Consider the following 17,389-nt stretch of genomic DNA (forward strand, 5'->3'; position numbering starts at 1 on the left):
ATTGCCCAATTATTAGGTCATGATAATAGCCATGTTACAAAAAAAAAAAAAAAGCTTTCAGACATCTGGCAAAGTAAAGAATACCAGCTCTTAAATCTTTATTCTTTGTCATTGTGCTTGCAAATACAGTACAGCCATTTCATGGCTCGGGGGAGAAAGCCTCACATCATATCACAGAGGTCTACGATTTCAATGAAATGTAGGAAGCAGACGTCTCTTCTCTGCTGCGGTCGATTCTAATCTGCCACAATTTGTGAGTCCTCAGACACTAGTCTTTGTTCCGAGGACACCTCGAATGGTCCCTGTAGAACTCCAGCTTGGTGCTCCGGATAACCTCGCATGCACGTCATCTTAGGCTTCACGGTTCTGCTCGCCGTTTAACTAACAAACAGAACGAACAGGAAGACGATCCGGAGCTCAGAAGGGATGTAAAACGGCTCCGAGCCGCGAAAGCTTCAAAAGAGCTCAAAAATAATTGAACGCATGCACCGCGTTCCAGCTCTTAATCGACTGGCGATGCATACGTTAGAACCGCCCACTTCCATCGCCGTGTTTTGATGCCGGCTCGGCGGCCCCCCCCTTCGAAACATTGTGTTCCTCATTTACTCTGACCTCGTGACTTCCGCTGGACCGACCAATGAATGTTTACTTTGTGAAAACTTGCAAGCTCTCTGGGAAGCTGAGCATGCCGCTTCTTGAAAAACCTCCCTCGCGTATAGCTCACTGGAATGTGTGTGTGTGTGTGTGTGTGTGTGTGCGTGTGTGTGTGGCCCCAGGGTTTCAGTGCATCTGTTCATCTCTGAAGACATTGGTTCAAGAAGGAGTCCTGGCGCTACTGCGCTGTGGGTGTGGGCGATATTTTTCTACCTTTACTTCTCTACCTCTGGGTCAACTTGTATTTCTGCATTCGCTGCCGCATTTCAAACGTAGCAGGTATAAGGGGCATGTGGAACGGACGCGCCCCCAACTGAACGGGGAAATGAGGCCGAGCGTCAGACTGCTGCAGCAGGTATTTGTGCAGCTATGCCCAAAAGGAGGGGGGGGGGGGGAGGGGCTAACGCTAAGGGCATCCACACCAGCAGGGGCAGCAAGGCAAAAACAAACTGAATGTAATTGGAAATATATTAATCTGCTTTAAATTAGTGTTGTCAAGAGATTTAAAAAATAAATGGAGGGATTAATTAATTATGATCCGCAATTAATCTAATTCACTGGTTTTAATCTCACCAAACCCTCAACTTGAGGTATTTTCTCTGAAATGCATTACATTATTGTGGCAGATCAAAAGATTAATAACAAAGAGTCACTTTATAAATTCTATTATTGTTTTTAACAGACTTGAATCAGAAAACTTTATTAATCCCAGAGGGAGATTCCATCCCAAAAGATGCAGTCCTATCATTTACAGAATGTGTTTGTTTGTCTCAGATATTGACCGGTTCTGCATTTCGCTCGCTCTGCTTCAACTAGCTTCCGGAATAGCAGAAGCGCGTTTAGCCAACGTCACAGACATGCGCAGTAAGGACGGCTTGTACCGAAACATCGGAATAAATAATTCATGCGCCCTGATCGGATCATCAATCGGTATAAACCACCCTCTCCATCGGGATAGAATCTTGATCGGATTGATCTTGATCAGGTCAGACCAATCCGATTTGGGTGTGTACGTGAAGCAGTTTTATTCCGATCAGGCTTTTAATCCGGTTAAATGTGTCCATATAAACGCACCTGCTGTGACTATGAACGGGTTTGTCTTCGTCTGTCCTTACCCTGTAGCTGTGGAAAAGCTCGATGGCTCGGAGGACGTCAAACTTGCGAGCCATGAGGAACTTGACGGCCAAATCCCGGGACAATGGCGACACTCCATGCTGACTGGTCCACTTGCTGATTTCCTCCAAAAACTGTCTGGTTGCCTGAAACACAAAGTCACAACGTTTGTTCTCCTGTAATTATAGTGTCGAAAGGGGAGGAAGCGCCTCGCAGAGCATCCGACAACTTTACGGCCTGGCGAGACGTCGATGATCGCGTTTCTTGCACGTTTGTACAATTTGCAGGATGAGGCCAGCGTCGCAAAGTGCGTTTGCGCAAAGCACATAAACCGGGAGGTAGAAAATCATCCGTGTAAAAACTACAGGTCCCAGAAGTAGTTCCTCTCTCGTGCTGCTTCTCCTCTTTAGTTACAACCACAGCTATTTGAGGACGTTTTGAGGCTTCATCAAAGCCATTAAGTGACTTTTGTTTTTTACAGTGAATTTAAGATAAAAACGAACAGGAAGTAAATTAGTGAGAAACTTTGTGAAACTGAAATCTGGAAAGAGTTACATACTTGTATTAAATTAAATGATGTAGCCTGGAAGGTCAACAAGACTGCGTGTTCTTCAGTATTTAGATTCATGTGAAGTCTCATTATGAATGAAGTAATATTTAAACTGGAAGTTTGCATCAAAAACTTTCTGAGGAGAATTGAAGCACAGATTGATGCTACATGAAGCAGAAACAAAGTGCTGCAGCTTCAAAGTAGGAAAATCCACACCAACATTTTTACAGATCGTTTTTTTTTTTTAAACAGGAAACAATAAGACGGGCACTTCCTGTTCAAACTTTGTACATAACCAAACTTCACAAAACACACATTTCTGGAAACTTAATTAAAAAAAAACTAATAATAAAAAATGCAGTCAACCAGCACCGCCTTGGAACCTTTTGATCTGGGTTTGTGTGTGGCGGGGGGGGGTTCATCCGGTCTGACGTTCTGTTATTTAAACGGATCATCTTCCGCTTATATTAAAATATAATTATTTTTTTTTGCTCCCGCTTGGTCGCCGCCACCTCAGAAACGATTTAGCCACGACATTTAACTCCGTGACTTCATTTCATATCTGTGCGTTCATATTGCACCAACTAGCTTGCAGTCTTTTGGAGAGGGGGGGGGGGGGCTTCCTGTCCACTCGGCTCTTTATTGTACGCTCGATCCCAGTGAATCGTTTAAAGGTGACAGAGGAGGCAGTGAAAGCCACGATCCCAGCACAGGGGCCCGCTTCTCTGGCGAGGCGAGGCGGGGCGGGGCATGCATGGGAGACAGGAAGTCAAGTTCTGAGAGGCTGCAGCTTTTGAGGAATACAAAACGATCACTGAGGAGCGCTGAGCCCGGAGACAGGATGCCACTGCCCCCCCCCCCCCAGTAAAGCCAGCGCTTTCACAAACAGAAGGGCCTGCAGCTTCTGCCCCGCTCAGACGCCTTAACATGCAGGAGACGAGGGACGATTGCACCTGACCGGGCAAAACAGACCGGGCAAAAAATGCACAGAGCTGGAACGCCACGCATCAGCAGGGTGGGAAGGGGGGGGGGGGGGGGGGGGGGGTGGGTAGGCAATCTGCTCATAAAGGAGTCATGTGAATTCTTTTGACCAATCCGCGTAGACATCTGCTGGCTTTTCAGCCATTCATTCATTTTTGTCCATGCAGCTCGGATCCGCTGAAGGATTCCCTCATGAGCTTCAATTGTTGCATCCAGTCAGCTTTGCCTTTCCAGAGCAAAAGCAGACGCGTTTCTCTCTTTGTGCACATCTCCCGACAACTCTTTGGTTCCGAACTTCGCCCAACGGCCAGTCGGCTCTTGAACACAACCCGTGTGGGCTGTCTGCTCTCCGTCGTCGCACTGCGGAGCCTTAATCCTCCGCGCCGGCCAAAGACAACTTCCTGTCAGGTACACGCGGCGTTCCAACGCTTCACCGGTCTGACAGCTGCTCCGTCTCCCTGAGCCTTTTAAGGAGAGCCTGCCAAGCCCAGGCAGTGACCCCCCCCCCCCCCCCCGCCCCCCGTTCCCGGAGAAGCCAGTCTTGTTAGGGTTCTTTTTTTTTTTTTTTTTTGCTTTAGGGATCATATCCGCTAGAATGGAATTTGAGGATGAACGGGTTTGTTTTCATGAAGACTGCATCGGAAAGGCTCGCTGCGGAGGAGGGACTCGCTCAAATCCTGGGGGACGCATAAATATTTGCTCCACTTGCTCCAAGCTCCGATATGCAAGGAGAGCTCACGAGAAACACGTTTTAAAACACTCAATTCTGGCTCAGACCAGTCTGGTATGAATATAATATACTCAGAGATAGGTGCGAGTACACTTAGTAGTATTTAGGATATATATATATATATAAAAGGTTTGACATTACATAACCCTTTGTTGTCAGGGGTTCCTTCACTGGCGTTGATGCTGACAACGACAGCCAATAACTAATTGATTTGGCCCACTTGTGGTGGGAACATGAATAATGTGGATCATTTTGTCTTTTTCCCCAAAAGCCCCGCCTCAGACAATAAAACTGCATCACAGGAAAACTGCTGCAAGGAGGAGACAGCCGAAATAATTCCCCATCTCGTCAAGAACGCATCAAACCCAGACAATCTACCCAAAATTATGTCCTTCTTTTTTTTTGTACCAACTCAAAAGTCCAAAAATTCTAACAGCAAGGCAGGGCGAAACGGCTCCGGGTGCCGCAGCCAAGGGGTCAAGGCTTCTCTCCGTTGCTCTGGGTGGAGGAGGATTCACGGCGACCCCCCCCCCCCCCCCCCCACCGATGACGACGGATGCTGTGCTAATCTATTCACAATCACAGGACTGCTCTTTCCAAGCAGCTCCGCTTCACTTCAGACGCTTCCATTTGGCACGAGTCGATGGTAAAACAGGAAGTCAATAAGGCTGCGCCCCCCCCCCCCCCATTCCTCTCACTCCACTGTTTCCTGGGAGTCGACTGAACTCACACACACAGATTTAAAGCACATGATACACACACTCTCACCCCCCCGCGGTCTTAGTGGAAATGCTTTTAACAGCTGCCTTTAGAATGAAGTTCCACCGCTCTGTGTGCATGATCCCCAGAGAACACCCCCCCCCCCCCCACACACACACACACCCCCCCCCTCTACAAGGCTGCGGATGTAATGAGGGCGTCCGGTACCCTAGCGGGGGCCTTGGCTCACACAGGAAATGGAGGAGCCAGATAAGGCTTTCTGCTGTCCAGATGAGGAGGAGGAAGCAGCAGCAGCGCACAACGAGTCGAGGCCCGAGTCGAAGCCTCCCAGGTCATCATCGGTGGGGGGGGGGGGCATGATCCTCCTCCTCCTCCACCCGGAGACATTTCATCCGGTTTGGTTTGAGCCACCTGGTAACGTTTCATCTACAACAGAAACGCTATAATTATCCAGTCGGGCTCAGCAAGCTGAAAGCACGGCGGATCGGGACCAAAGTCCTCCCCCAGCCCTCGCCAACGCCGCAGTGCATGATGGGAAACGGTAGCTTCAGCTCGGCGGACCGAGTTCACCGGTTAGTCCGTGGGACGTCGAAGCCTCGGCGAGGACTCGGACAATTGGAGCAGAAATACATTGACCTTTCCCTAATACAGTATAATCAATTACAACCCCCCCCCCCCACCAAAAGGCAGCTCAGCCCCCCCCCCCCCCCTTCATTTAATTCAGCAACGGCCCCGTTCCTGTCTGACCTTCATAGCTGGACTCCTTGTCCCTGGAGTCCAGAAAGACATGAACCTGGACATTATTGAACGAACACACGATCAGTTCAGTCGTTCCGGATCGCCCGAACCAGAACAGAACCAGAACTCGGATCTGGATCACGCTTCAACGTGGGCTCCATTTATTGGGGGGGGGGGGGGGGTGATTTTGGAACATTATGATGGTTTCATTGCATCATCGAGTGTGACGACAACAAAGTGTTATTCCATAAAGTAAACCTGGAAATGATCTGGATCACCACTAACCCCCCCCCCCCACACACACGCACACGCACACGCACACGCACACGCACACGGGACATATTTCTCTAACAGCAAAGGTAGATTTTGGAGCTTTCACGACACAAAAAATGTTAAATAGAAAGTTTGAAGGAACTACTTTGGGATTATTTGTATCACTCCAGCAAGCAAGGCGCAACTCGTTTGAGTTAATCGATTATTCGTTTCATCGTGAATCGGATCAGAACAAGTTTATCCCGGACAGGACGGTCTCCGGCGCGTGGAGCGTGGAGCGTCCCCCCACGGGCAGCTCCCAACATCCGGTACGATTCTCGCACATCTGCGTCACCGCTGGAGGAGCCGACACCCACGGGACGAGTCGCCAGCCCGAAGCGGCATTTCCTGCTCTTCTTTCGGGACTATGTCGCAACGAGTCCTTTGCGCACGGCCGCTCCGCCTCCGTGCGCAAATTGCGCACGCGGAACGCGCAGCTCCCAGGCAGAGAAGGGCCGCCGAGGCCTACCTGTTCCTCCTCCAGCGACAGCGGAGCGGCCATGATCCCCGGCAGTTCCACCTCCTCAGCGAGGCCAGTCCCTCTCGTGGAGTGGGAGATGGCGGCGTCCGTGGGTCTGTCCCGCGTGCGAAAAAAACAAAAAGAAGCCAGGGGTTTAGGGGCTGTCCCACGGAGCCCGAACGTTTCTGCGCTCTCGCCAAACAACCCGGATAACAATCTGCCATCCAGTCGAGCGAGCGTGTCGTGTCGCGTCGTGCCACGAGAGAAAGACCACGGCGGGGGGGCAAAAACACGGAGCACCGAGACGTGGCTCTGCGCCTCACCTCACAACGGATGAGAGAGCAGCCCTCTCACTCACCCCCCCACGCCATGCAGAGCGAGGTTTCCCCCTCCCCGAACGTCGCCTTTATGCTGAGAGGAAGACTGGACACGGCTCTGCCCCCTGGTGGTCAGCAGCGGAACCCCACAGGACACGACCGCCCCCTTCATTCATAAAAATAGGAAAACAAACCGGGAGGGGGGTCTCATTTTGAGTGTCAGGTTGCATCCGGACACATGAGGTCGGGTAATATAAAATAAAAATAATTTTCACAACTACACCTATTATAGTTAGCTAGCATAGAAGTTAGCTCATATACATATTGTACATATTATGTGTCTTTTTAATTTATTGTTATTTTGCACATGTGGTGTAATTTATATTTATTTTATTGTTATTTTGCATCAATGGAGTAATTTATTTTTTGTTTTATTTGTATTGTTAAATGTCGATGATTTATGTACGAAGGACTTTCAATGGAAACAAGACCGCAAGGGCTTTTTAGAAATGCTCCTCTTAGACAGGATGTTTGACTACTTGTACTGTAATACATGCTACTGTTTGACTGTACTTGTACTGTAATACATGCTACTGTTTGACTGTACTTGTACTCCAACATTCTATCTAATAAATATATTCATCATCATCATACATTTAGCTAATATGGAATTAGCTAATTACTAATATTGAAATTGCTGATGTAAAGTTAGCTACTATAAAGTAGCTAATAAAAAGTAATACACCATTTAAAGAACTGTACACATTATATTGCGACATCAAAGCTATCTTGGAAGCTAATATTGGTCAATTTATGCAAATTACAAAGTGAGCTATAGAAACTCTAACACCCAGAATGCACACGTGAGATAGATCTTACAGCAGTAAAACGTGTACAAATATACCAGGTTGATATAGAAATGTTGCGGTGCTGTGTTTGTTTTATAAAAAAATAATTGACAAATTTTGTTTATTTATATTTTACTGAGTCTAAACGGGATCTTGAAAATCTGGTAGTAGCTATTGCTCCAGATCCCAGCAGCGCTCTGCACATTATTAATGCATAAAATAAGGCAAGAGGAAATCACCAATTATAAGAGCATGCACTTCCTAGCAATTTAATTACTGAAACTCTCCACTCACTCAGTCAGCCCCCAAGCTGCAATAAACTTCAGTGAAATTACAGGAATTGCATGACATCACAGGAAACAGAAATTACCCAAACCCATGACAAACTGCAGATCTTCACAGTCGGGAGGTTAGTTCAAGTGCGGTCAGGAGATTACAGTTCCTGAATGAATACTGATGGCCTGCATAGGCCGTACCTTGATGTTCTTAATGAAGCTGTGTGTAGTCTGATATAAAACAGCCGCAGCGTGTTTGAGTCGTCGCTAAAATGTATTACTTCCGTCCAGGAGGTTACGTAATCGCTGTCGTTTGTCTGTCCGTCCGTCCGTTAGCAAAGATAACTCAAAAGGTTCTGGACGGATCTTGATGAAATGTTCAGGAGATGTTGGGAATGTTAGCAGAAGCAGATAACTAAAGGTTGGTGATGATCCAGAAGAGATCCTGGATTCTGGATCAATTTGAAATGTTCAGTAACAGTGCAGTCAATGGAGCGTTGAAATTTGTTTCCACAATATCTCGGTTGATTATTGACCGATGTTGACGGAATTTGACACAGTCATGTAAGGAGGGGATCTCTAGCTCGCCGCCGAATTTCATCTGGATCTCATCCAGAATGACGTTAGGAAAACATATTTTAACAGTGAAAACCCCATTTACGGATTCAGAAATCAGTTAAAACACACATTTTTTCCGTGCTTTTGCAATAAAAGGCAGGAAATTATAGGTACATGCTGTGTTTATTTGTTTTTTCCACAGAACTCAAGCCCCCACAATAGAGAAACCGTAAATAATGAGGCGTGAGAAAGTCTGACAAAAGGGAAAAGGGAGTGGACAACAATAGATTTCCTGTCAAGCCAGCAGGCATCGTGTCGTTCGGGGAAAATGTGATTGGCCCTGCTTATGTGATGTCAAGTCTGACAAAGGCATTGAGTGCACGGACATTAAGAGGCAGGTCTGAACCATTATGCCACTTTGTAAAAGCTGGGGAGGGAGAAAAGGCACCCATGAGTCCATTTTGAGTCATGCGTCCCACTCTGAATAGCAACTAGTCGGCAGAGAGAAGGGCTGTAAGAAGGCTGCATCTGTGTAATGAAAAGCTCTGCAACAGTCTACAGCCGATCAGCTTGCTGCAGCACGAAAACCTTGCTTCTGCTTGAGGGTGACGAAAAAATGCAATTCTTTCGAGACATTTATTCTCATGTGCATCTTTTGCCATTTTCCAGAAATTGCAGGCAATTGAAAAGCATTTCCTGTATTGATAAATACCGTAAATGTTCATTGGGTAAATTTCACATGTCTGCAGGTGCTGCAGAGTTTAACAGGGATCATAGAAAACGGTGCTTCCCTCCTTTGATGTCGAGTGAAAGGGTTTTCAGAGAGCGATGGGAACCACCTTGTACGAACAGTCCGAGATGTGCGACTCCCGACTGATAGGAGTTCCTGGAAAGCGATTACGCTGCTGACTAATAGCTGAGTTCTCGCAGTAGCCAAGGGGCCTGACGTCGCCTTCTCTGACTGTTGGTCTGCTCAGGAGTCGCTGCGTGTAGTTAAAAACATCCGGCCACACGAAATGAACTAAGATCTTATCCTGACAGGCAGCGAAGTCGGGAGGAGCCGAGTTCTTTTGGGAACTTGGGCATTTATCCTCACAAGCTTTGATGCCATGAAACCTAAAACCACAAGGCAAACGTTGCTCACGCTTTTGAGTACATATTCCTCATCTGGCTTTTGACAGTTTGTCTACTCTTCTTCTTATAAACCGTCAATCTGCTTTCCAGGAACGGTGATGTTTCCTAACTGTGGTGCGGCTTCAGTTTCACTGTGCGTCCTCCGTCTTGGGCAGTGATCTCACGTTTCCCAGAATGAGAAAACTAGTGAACGGATTGTTTCACCTGTCGCCGTTCCTTCCGCGTGTAGGTGGCGAGAGCGCAGTGACGTCATCTCGACCACATGAGACGGAGAAAAACAAGGTTTGTTTCCAGGGAAGGAAAAATGAGTAACGGCACAAATGCGAGATACAGCATGTCTCTTTTTACCGCAGTGCATGCTGGTCCAGGGAAACGATACAGTGTTAAACCAGGGTTAAATGGTCTATAACGTAGGCACTATAGTATAATAATATAGAAGATTAATTCAGGCTGGGGTACCACACATACAACCCTACATTTACCTGATTTGGATAACGCCCTCAAATTAACTCATTGAGTGCCAGCTATTTTCAGCTCAGCTATATGCTGAATATTCAAGCCCCACAGAATATTCTTTACTAGAACTGTGCACACGGACCCAACTCTACCAAATGAAAGATTCAAATCTGTTCTTTCATCAGAAACAAGAGTGTGTTCCTACCACTTTTTATTCTGGAGTTATTGGCCGTTGACGAGAGTCAGATTTCAATGTCAAGGTCGGCAGTGAATGTTTGGGTTTCAAAAAAACGTGAAGTTAAACTCACCTGAAAGGGAATTTCATTTTCACTGAACCTGATGCCAGACAGAAACAAAATATACTGATGCAAGTTGTAATGAGGGAAAGGATCTTGGGCGTGATCTCAGAGGATGAGGAGGCACCGACCGCTGAGGTCATAACTCAGATCGCTGAGGTCATCGGCCTGCAGGAGGCTTTCCGGTCTCTTCGATCGTGAAGAACAACAAACCCACTATCGGGCAGAACCGGAGCCCGATGACTCAGTCTCTCACTTTGAGTGAAGGAAAGACTACCAGTGACTGTAGAAGCGGATCCAAATGTCTCCTGTTCAATAATATATAGGCTATTAAAAACATAAGTAGGGCTGTCAAAAATAGCGCGTTAACGGCATTAACTATTTTTGGCCGTTAACACATTTCACGGATGTGCGGGATGACGAATGCAATTTGTCAGGAAATTGGGTGGGATTGATTCAAACAGAGGAAGAACGGTGATGGTACAGTTAACAACTTCAAGTTCCTATTTCAGCGGAGCTGCTCGTGCACCGTTAGCCGGGACGTGGAGTTCAGCAAGCGGTTATCAAAGTCAACCTCAGATCTTTTGACCAACACAATAGCAAAATGGATCGCAAAAGATCGTAGAGCAATTAGCATCGGAGGAGACACAGGCTTCGTGGATGTTCTGAAAGTGGCGTGTCAAGACTCGTCCTATAAGAGCCAAGAGCCACAGTTATGAGGAAATTCCACAGTCACTATGGAAACGAAAAGGAACGACGTTTTGGCGCAAGTGAAATGTGTCTCTGACAGGAGACCAGTGGACTTCAGTGAGAAACAACTACCTGCGTGTTTCATCCACACACAAAACACAAACGCTGATACGACTCAAATTATGAGAGATAAAAACGTGGTTTGTTACAGTCTGACTACATTTACTGCTTTCTGTTAAATGTTTCTATCCCCGTTCAGACGAATGTCAGAGAGGAGACGTCGCAAAGACAAAGACAAAGGTGTGTAGCATTTTTCAGTTTGATTTCAATTCAACCACCGGTATTTGGTTCTGCTAATAAACAGACATATTAAAATATATATAATATACACAGTTAGGTATTTATCTTTCTATTTACCGGTATGCAGTAAGTGGGCAGGATTCAGGTGCAGATGCAAACTGTGATTAACCAAGTGAACGTTCTGATTAATCTAATTAAAATGTTTTGGTGATTCGGCAGCCCTAATTATACGCATTACTTGAATTCAGATTCAGAAAAACTTCATTTTGATTCTGTACAAATACAGTACATGGAAAGTGAATTAGTATTCCCTGTTGTTGCGTCGTCAAGCAGCGCCGAACGCAACAACAGCTCAGACACCTGAAGCCAATAAAGCACATTTATTTAGAAACATTCATCTAAAAACACCTAAGCAATGACCATCTGAACACAGAAGTGTAAAGGTCCACATCCCCCATCGCTGAGCCCCCCCCCCCCCCCAGCAGGCACCGCTCCTGGCCAGGAAGCTACTCAGACGTCAGTATTTCTGTCACAATCAGCGATTGTTGTACAAAACATGCAAACAACTGCAGAGTAAAGTTTTTATGTGAAATCGGTGCAGAGCAGAAAGAAAAAAAAAAATAAAATAAAAAAAGACCCGACCATGTGACGGTTTCACTTCACCGATTCGATCTGATCGGATGCGATGGCGTGTGAAACTGGTATTGTCATCCTCAGGGAGACTAAACCCACTTGTCGAGTTCTGCAGCAGGCAAAAAAAATAAAGACGCGAAAGGCAGACTTTAGTTTTCAGTCGCACAAAACTTACATTTTAAACTTAATCTGCACTCCGAGGGCGTCCTGAGCAGAACCAGATTCGGATTAGCCGCGCTTTACACTGAGCAGACATTCTAACGAGCCACATGTGGGCGGCACCACACTGGGTCAGCCCCCCTAACCCCCCCCCCCCCCCCCCTCAGAGCTCCATGTTCGCTTCCCTTATTGGATTTTGATTCAGAAAGCTCTGAGAGTCTCCCCCGTCCTGGACCGGCGTGGAAAGGTACTCCAACTCGTAGCCTCCGCTTCGGTTGGCCGGCCGGACTTCGCTGGAACTCTTCTTGTGTTCCCGGATCTGCTGCAGCTGGTGGCCGGCGTACTGAGGCTTGGCCGTCAGCGGGCCTGCAGGGACTTCCACGCCCAGAATGTCGGTGACCATGTAGGGGCGGAGCCAGCCCACCAGAGGGGTGCTGCCGGGGGTGTAGTGGGTCTGCCGGTGGTAGAAGAGGAGACCGTCCACCTGCAAACGGAAGTTCACAAAACTAGCAAATAAACTCGCGCGCTCGATGAAGCGCAACTTAAAAGCCGTGAGTGATGTCATCACAAGGGGACGGCTTGTTCTCGTAAAAAGACAATGACTCATCTCCCGTTTAGCTTCTGCAGCATCCGGCTGAAGCTACGTGCAGTAAACAGTTAAAGGAGTCGTCTTACGCTGAAGTCGTACTCGGCAGCCAGGCCTTTCTGGATCGCCTCCGCTGTGCAGTCGCTGCTCTGGAGGCTCACGAACCGGAACTGTTGGACCAAACAAACCCAGAGCACAATGTGAGAAACGGCTTTTGCAGAGGCAGGTTTACTCTACAAGTCCTAAGCCTGGGCTCCACCACACAAATACCAAAGATTCAGAGGAACTCGGCTCCAGAGAAGCGCCATAATCCCCAAGATGTGTGTGTAATAATCACTTTAGTACAACGAGTACAGAAGACATTTTATTTTCCTTTGTCAGATTTCGCTCAGAGGAAGTTTGCACTTATTTATCCCACATGTGGCGCTGAAGCGTAAAACATTGCGAGCACTAAATGGACGCACGCCGTTTCACTCACAGGGTTGCGTTTGGCGATCTCGGACAGGTCGTCCGCCTCCTGGACTTTGGACCGGAGCCAGTAGAAACGGAACTCGGTCTGTTGATGAGAGAACGAGCGCCGTAAACAAGAAAAGTCCTTCCCCAGAAAGCACACCTGCGGTCCGGACTCGGCCGTTTAAGCCGAGTCGGCGCTCCTGGGCCGCTGGAGGATTAGCAGTCAGCCTTACGGGGCAGTCGTACACCGGGTGGCCCCTCCAGCACATGACATCCAGGATGTAGTACGTTCTGTCCACCTCGCTGTAAATGCAGTCCAGGATGGTGTAGTCTGATTGGAGCACACAGAAAGGGGCATTTAAATATTTTTTTGGAGGTGGGAGAACCCGGAGAGAACCCACGTGGAGAACATACGAACTCCGCACAGATAGGATTCGAACCCAGTACCTTGCTGCGAGGCGACGGTGCTAACCACTACGCCACCGAGTCACTTCCCTGATTATTATTATAACTATTTAAAATGTAAAACCCGAGATCTTCTCAGGTTCTTCACTGAAACCCCCCCCAATGGATGGGAGCTAATGACAGAGCCTGACCACGGCGTTTTACACACACACACACACACACACACACACCTACCTTTTCCCATGGCTGAATTGTGTCGGTTCCCGCCGGGCAGCAGGGAGGGAAAACGGTTCACACAGTAGCCGCTCTTAGTGTACGCCGCAGTGGAACCCTTCAAAATGAAAGGAAAGACGGTACTTGAGAGGAGAGAGAACCGTTATAAATGGTGGTGAAACGTTTTACGTCAACACAAAGCGAGGGAAAGATCAGAAGACTGGACGTTATGTCTTTTTGGTTTGGCTTGCTTCGTCCTCCCGATTCGTGAATCTACGGTCAGAATGACCGACGCGTTACCGATCTACCAGGAAGTACAACCACGGGGAAAACACAAATATTATTGGGATGAAAAGGGGAGATTGTTTGAGTTGACAGAAAGGTCAACATTCCACTAAAACACAAATGCGTATTCATCTGCAGAATCTTTCTGGGGGTTTTTGTTACTGCTGTACTTTTCCTGATGTGCTTTTTCACAGAAATGAATAATGGGCATAATATGTTCTGATTATATCTGTAAAAAATTCTCAGAATGAAGAACGGAGAACTGTTTATTCATTCCTTTCTCCGGACAAATATTCCGGTAATTCCATCCTTCAAGCATTTTTCCTGTGACGATTTCCCCTTTTCTTCCTGTGTTAACCTCTAACAAAATAATGAAGCTTTTATGTCACCATGACGACAACTTCTCATGGCGACGTAAATACCTTCACAATCCCGTGTGTCTGGGACGATAATGACATTTCATGGGAGTCGTGGCCAAACAGAAGCGCACGCATGTCCTTAAGTATTGAAATAGTTAGTCAGCAGGAGTTCTACATTGATTAGAAACTCAGGACCGGAGGTCATGGTGATTTTCCTGGGATTCATTTTGTGCCTTCCACACACAACCCCCCCCCCCGCTTTAGGTTTCATAATGAAACCACTTCAAGCTGTTCTCTCTATTCCAACGTCAGCAAGAACCCGTTAAATTAAAGTGCCGACCCGGACAGATGCAGGAATTTGTTTACTAACTTTCCTTACATTATGAGATTGGGCACCGTCTGACATTTCCCCTTAGAAGGAGCAGCCAATGAAAACCGAGCCCCCCCCCCCCCCCCCCCCCGCCGTTTCTCCATTATGGCAGTGCAGCTAGGAGCACAGTTTGAACCTCGAAACCCGTCCCTAGAATCTGGAATCACATTCACAAACTGAGTGAGCACAGTTTCAGGTACAGCCCGGCCCGACCCGTCTAATGATCGTGTGTTTGCTCACAGCAGAGAGCGTCCCGCACAACGCCAGAGAAGGTTCAAGCCCAACTTCAAAGACGGATCCGGATGCAGAACCTCCCGTCCGTACTCGATTGTGTTTGTGAATGTTTTCTGGAAGCCGACGGACGTGGAAGGAATGGAGCCGGGCCACCAGAGATCCTCGGGGGCCGTGAAGCTCTGGGCGTCTTCTGACTCTTACCTTTGAGGCAACGATGAGCGACCTTTTCCCGATCGGACAGACCACCATCAGCCAATCGGTGTCCAGCTCTGATGGCACGTCCACCAGCCACTCTGACAGCATGAGCTAAGGAAAGGAAAGCACCTCAGTAACTCGTTATTTAAAGTCTCGACATTTTGACTGTCATGAACTTCTCTTCGTAGTAAACGTGGCGCCCTCTGTTGGCTAACCGCTGCTCTAACGCCATCACAGCTCTTGCGGCACATCAAGCACCGACCTGGTTTGCGTAATGCTTCGGCAGCTTCCTCCTCTCGATCTCCATCCCCTCTTCTTCTTCTGCACTGCCATTCTGCCCCCGTCCCTCCTCGTCTTCTTTCTCCTTGTCCTCCTCTCCATCGCTGTCCTCCCCGGTCCAGTCCCCGTCGGCCAGACGTCGCGCATGGTTGACGTAGTTTAACCTTTTGCTGAGCGATGGGGGTGGAAACACGTTTGAATATATAAAAAGTGCTGTTTCTTTAAAAGATAAAAGCAAGTGGACTTATTATTATTATTGTTTATAGAGCAGCAACAGAAGCTGGAGGTGAATAACGCTTTTACATTCCATTCTACCCGGCATCCATGTGGTAAAAGAAAAGAAAAGATATTTACCTTTTCTGCAGGTCCAGGAAACGCCGGCGCCGCTCGCTCTGCTCAAGCACGCTGTACTTGCTCTTGTACTGGGACAGCCGAGGGTGGGGGGCGGCCGTACTGTTGGGCTCCTTGGACACAGCGAAACTGGCCGAGAGGGTTTTGGTGAGGTCGTCCATGGGGGGGGCTCTGTTAAACCAGTACAAATGTGGTTACGGAAGTCATTCCCAGCAACCCCCCCCCCCCCGGCCCAGACGCATCTGAGAGCGCTTCCATATTCAGAATGCTCAATATTAGCGAGTAATGAGGGCAGATCTATAACGGTCTATAGACATTTCATCTCAGTACAAACACTTCTGGTGGTACAGACTGTCCCGCGGAAGGACGGAGACAAGGACAGCCTCTAGGAGCAGCAGATCCCAAACTGCAGGGATGCTCGTCCTGTGTGAACCCCAGCTGGTTGAAATCCCATAATGATATTCAGTCAGTGCTCTTTGGTGGTTCGGGGGTCAGTTTTATATTTGCGTAATGTATCTACACGTTTTAATAAAGCACGCGGAAAAACCATCCCCTGGTTTTGGTCTGCAGGATCCCCAAGCCCGATTGCTTCAATCACAGCTATCTTTTTTTTTTTTTTTTTTTTTTCCCAATCACAGCTATCTTACCCACTAGCATCGCGCTAAAAACCTGCTAGCATCATGTGGGCCCGACCAGCCATTAGCAGCACCCTGGCTAACACGACTCTACTGGAATGTAGCGTTCGTTACAGACATTTACAATAACATGTAACCTACATGCATTTGCCTTGATGCCGGATAAAATGGCGAAATACGCACCTTCGGACATCCAGAGCGGCTAAATCTCGGGATGGGAGGAACAACACTCGCGCTTCAGCACCGTGTCGAGTGCGCATGCGTGAAACCCCGGATTGATGCGTATCGCTTTAACAAAAACCCACGTGACCGATCCGGATGTGACGCGACTAAAAGGAAACAAAACGTATCGACTTGTTGCGGGTTCGTGGATGGAGATTACATTGTTTGATGTCCCTGCTGGATTTCCGCTTTGCTCCCATTCATGGATCGTTCTCGGAAATGTGTGAATGAATCCATTTTTATTTTGTTGTTTCATATGATTGAACACTTTGGTGAATAAAATCCCATATAAACATTTTAACTCTGAATTTTATTACACAAATTTGCTATAATTTTCATGCCAACACTTGAGCATTCACACAAACAAGCAACATTTGAACCCTTCACATGAACAACTTCACTCAGCAAACAAGTGGAGAAAATGATATTATACAAAGATGATCATAGTTTAAGTAAGAGACTATTGAATAAAGATTAAATATTATTTCACAGGCTAATGTTGGGTTGACAGCATGCAAGTTTTTCCATCTTTTGTTCATTTTGTTTACCTCTTTGGCTGCATTCAAAACGGCCCTAAAAATTCACCTTTCAGGGGGGCAGAAACGGAGATAGTCATCACGACTCTCTCCGGATCAATCCCCCACCCCCTTTTTTTGTCCACCTACGTTGTACATAGTATATGTGTCTTTTTTAATTTATTGCAATTTTTCATCTGAGGTGTCATTTATTTTGAATGTATTGTTATTTTATATCTGTGGAGTAATTTATTTTTAACTTATTGTTATTTTGCATCAAGTTAGTAATTTAATATTAGTTTTATTTGTATTGTTAAATGTCAATGATTTATGTACTAAGGACGTTCAACGGAAACAAGACCG

At 47.1% G+C, this 17,389-nt stretch overlaps 2 protein-coding genes across 2 annotated transcripts in view; both read right to left on the minus strand.

Annotated features, from left to right (window-relative positions):
- The window catches only part of ptpn9a (protein tyrosine phosphatase non-receptor type 9a), a 10,649-nt gene extending 3,428 nt beyond the window's left edge, over positions 1 to 7,221 (minus strand). The window contains exons 1-2 of the mRNA XM_068738952.1: positions 6,268 to 7,221; positions 1,770 to 1,913 (exon numbers count right to left, since the gene is read on the minus strand). Coding sequence (XP_068595053.1) covers positions 1,770 to 1,913; positions 6,268 to 6,300 — 177 coding nt within the window. The 5' untranslated portion in view covers positions 6,301 to 7,221. The remainder of the gene's footprint in view (positions 1 to 1,769; positions 1,914 to 6,267) is intronic.
- A 4,478-nt stretch (positions 7,222 to 11,699) lies between these two features.
- Positions 11,700 to 16,519, minus strand: snupn (snurportin 1). The gene is made up of 9 exons (XM_068739587.1): positions 16,473 to 16,519; positions 15,658 to 15,825; positions 15,287 to 15,473; positions 15,031 to 15,135; positions 13,603 to 13,699; positions 13,197 to 13,294; positions 12,989 to 13,066; positions 12,600 to 12,680; positions 11,700 to 12,408 (listed from the first exon to the last, which is right to left on the minus strand). The coding sequence occupies exons 2-9, from the start codon at positions 15,813 to 15,815 to the stop codon at positions 12,088 to 12,090; spliced, it is 1,125 nt and encodes a 374-aa protein (XP_068595688.1). The 5' UTR covers positions 15,816 to 15,825; positions 16,473 to 16,519; the 3' UTR covers positions 11,700 to 12,087.
- Positions 16,520 to 17,389: the final 870 nt, after the last annotated feature.

Source organism: Brachionichthys hirsutus, chromosome 5, assembly GCF_040956055.1.
Source record: "Brachionichthys hirsutus isolate HB-005 chromosome 5, CSIRO-AGI_Bhir_v1, whole genome shotgun sequence".
Lineage (NCBI taxonomy): Eukaryota > Metazoa > Chordata > Actinopteri > Lophiiformes > Brachionichthyidae > Brachionichthys > Brachionichthys hirsutus.

Excerpts from the sequence above, each read along its gene's own strand:
- snupn (XM_068739587.1), bottom strand. The coding sequence starts at position 15,815 with ATGGACGACCTCACCAAAACCCTCTCGGCCAGTTTCGCTGTGTCCAAG. Across the intron at positions 13,700-15,030 it reads CGCTCATCGTTGCCTCAAAG|GGTTCCACTGCGGCGTACAC; the intron begins GTAAGAGTCAGA and ends TTCATTTTGAAG. Across the intron at positions 13,067-13,196 it reads ACCCGGTGTACGACTGCCCC|ACCGAGTTCCGTTTCTACTG; the intron begins GTAAGGCTGACT and ends TCTCATCAACAG.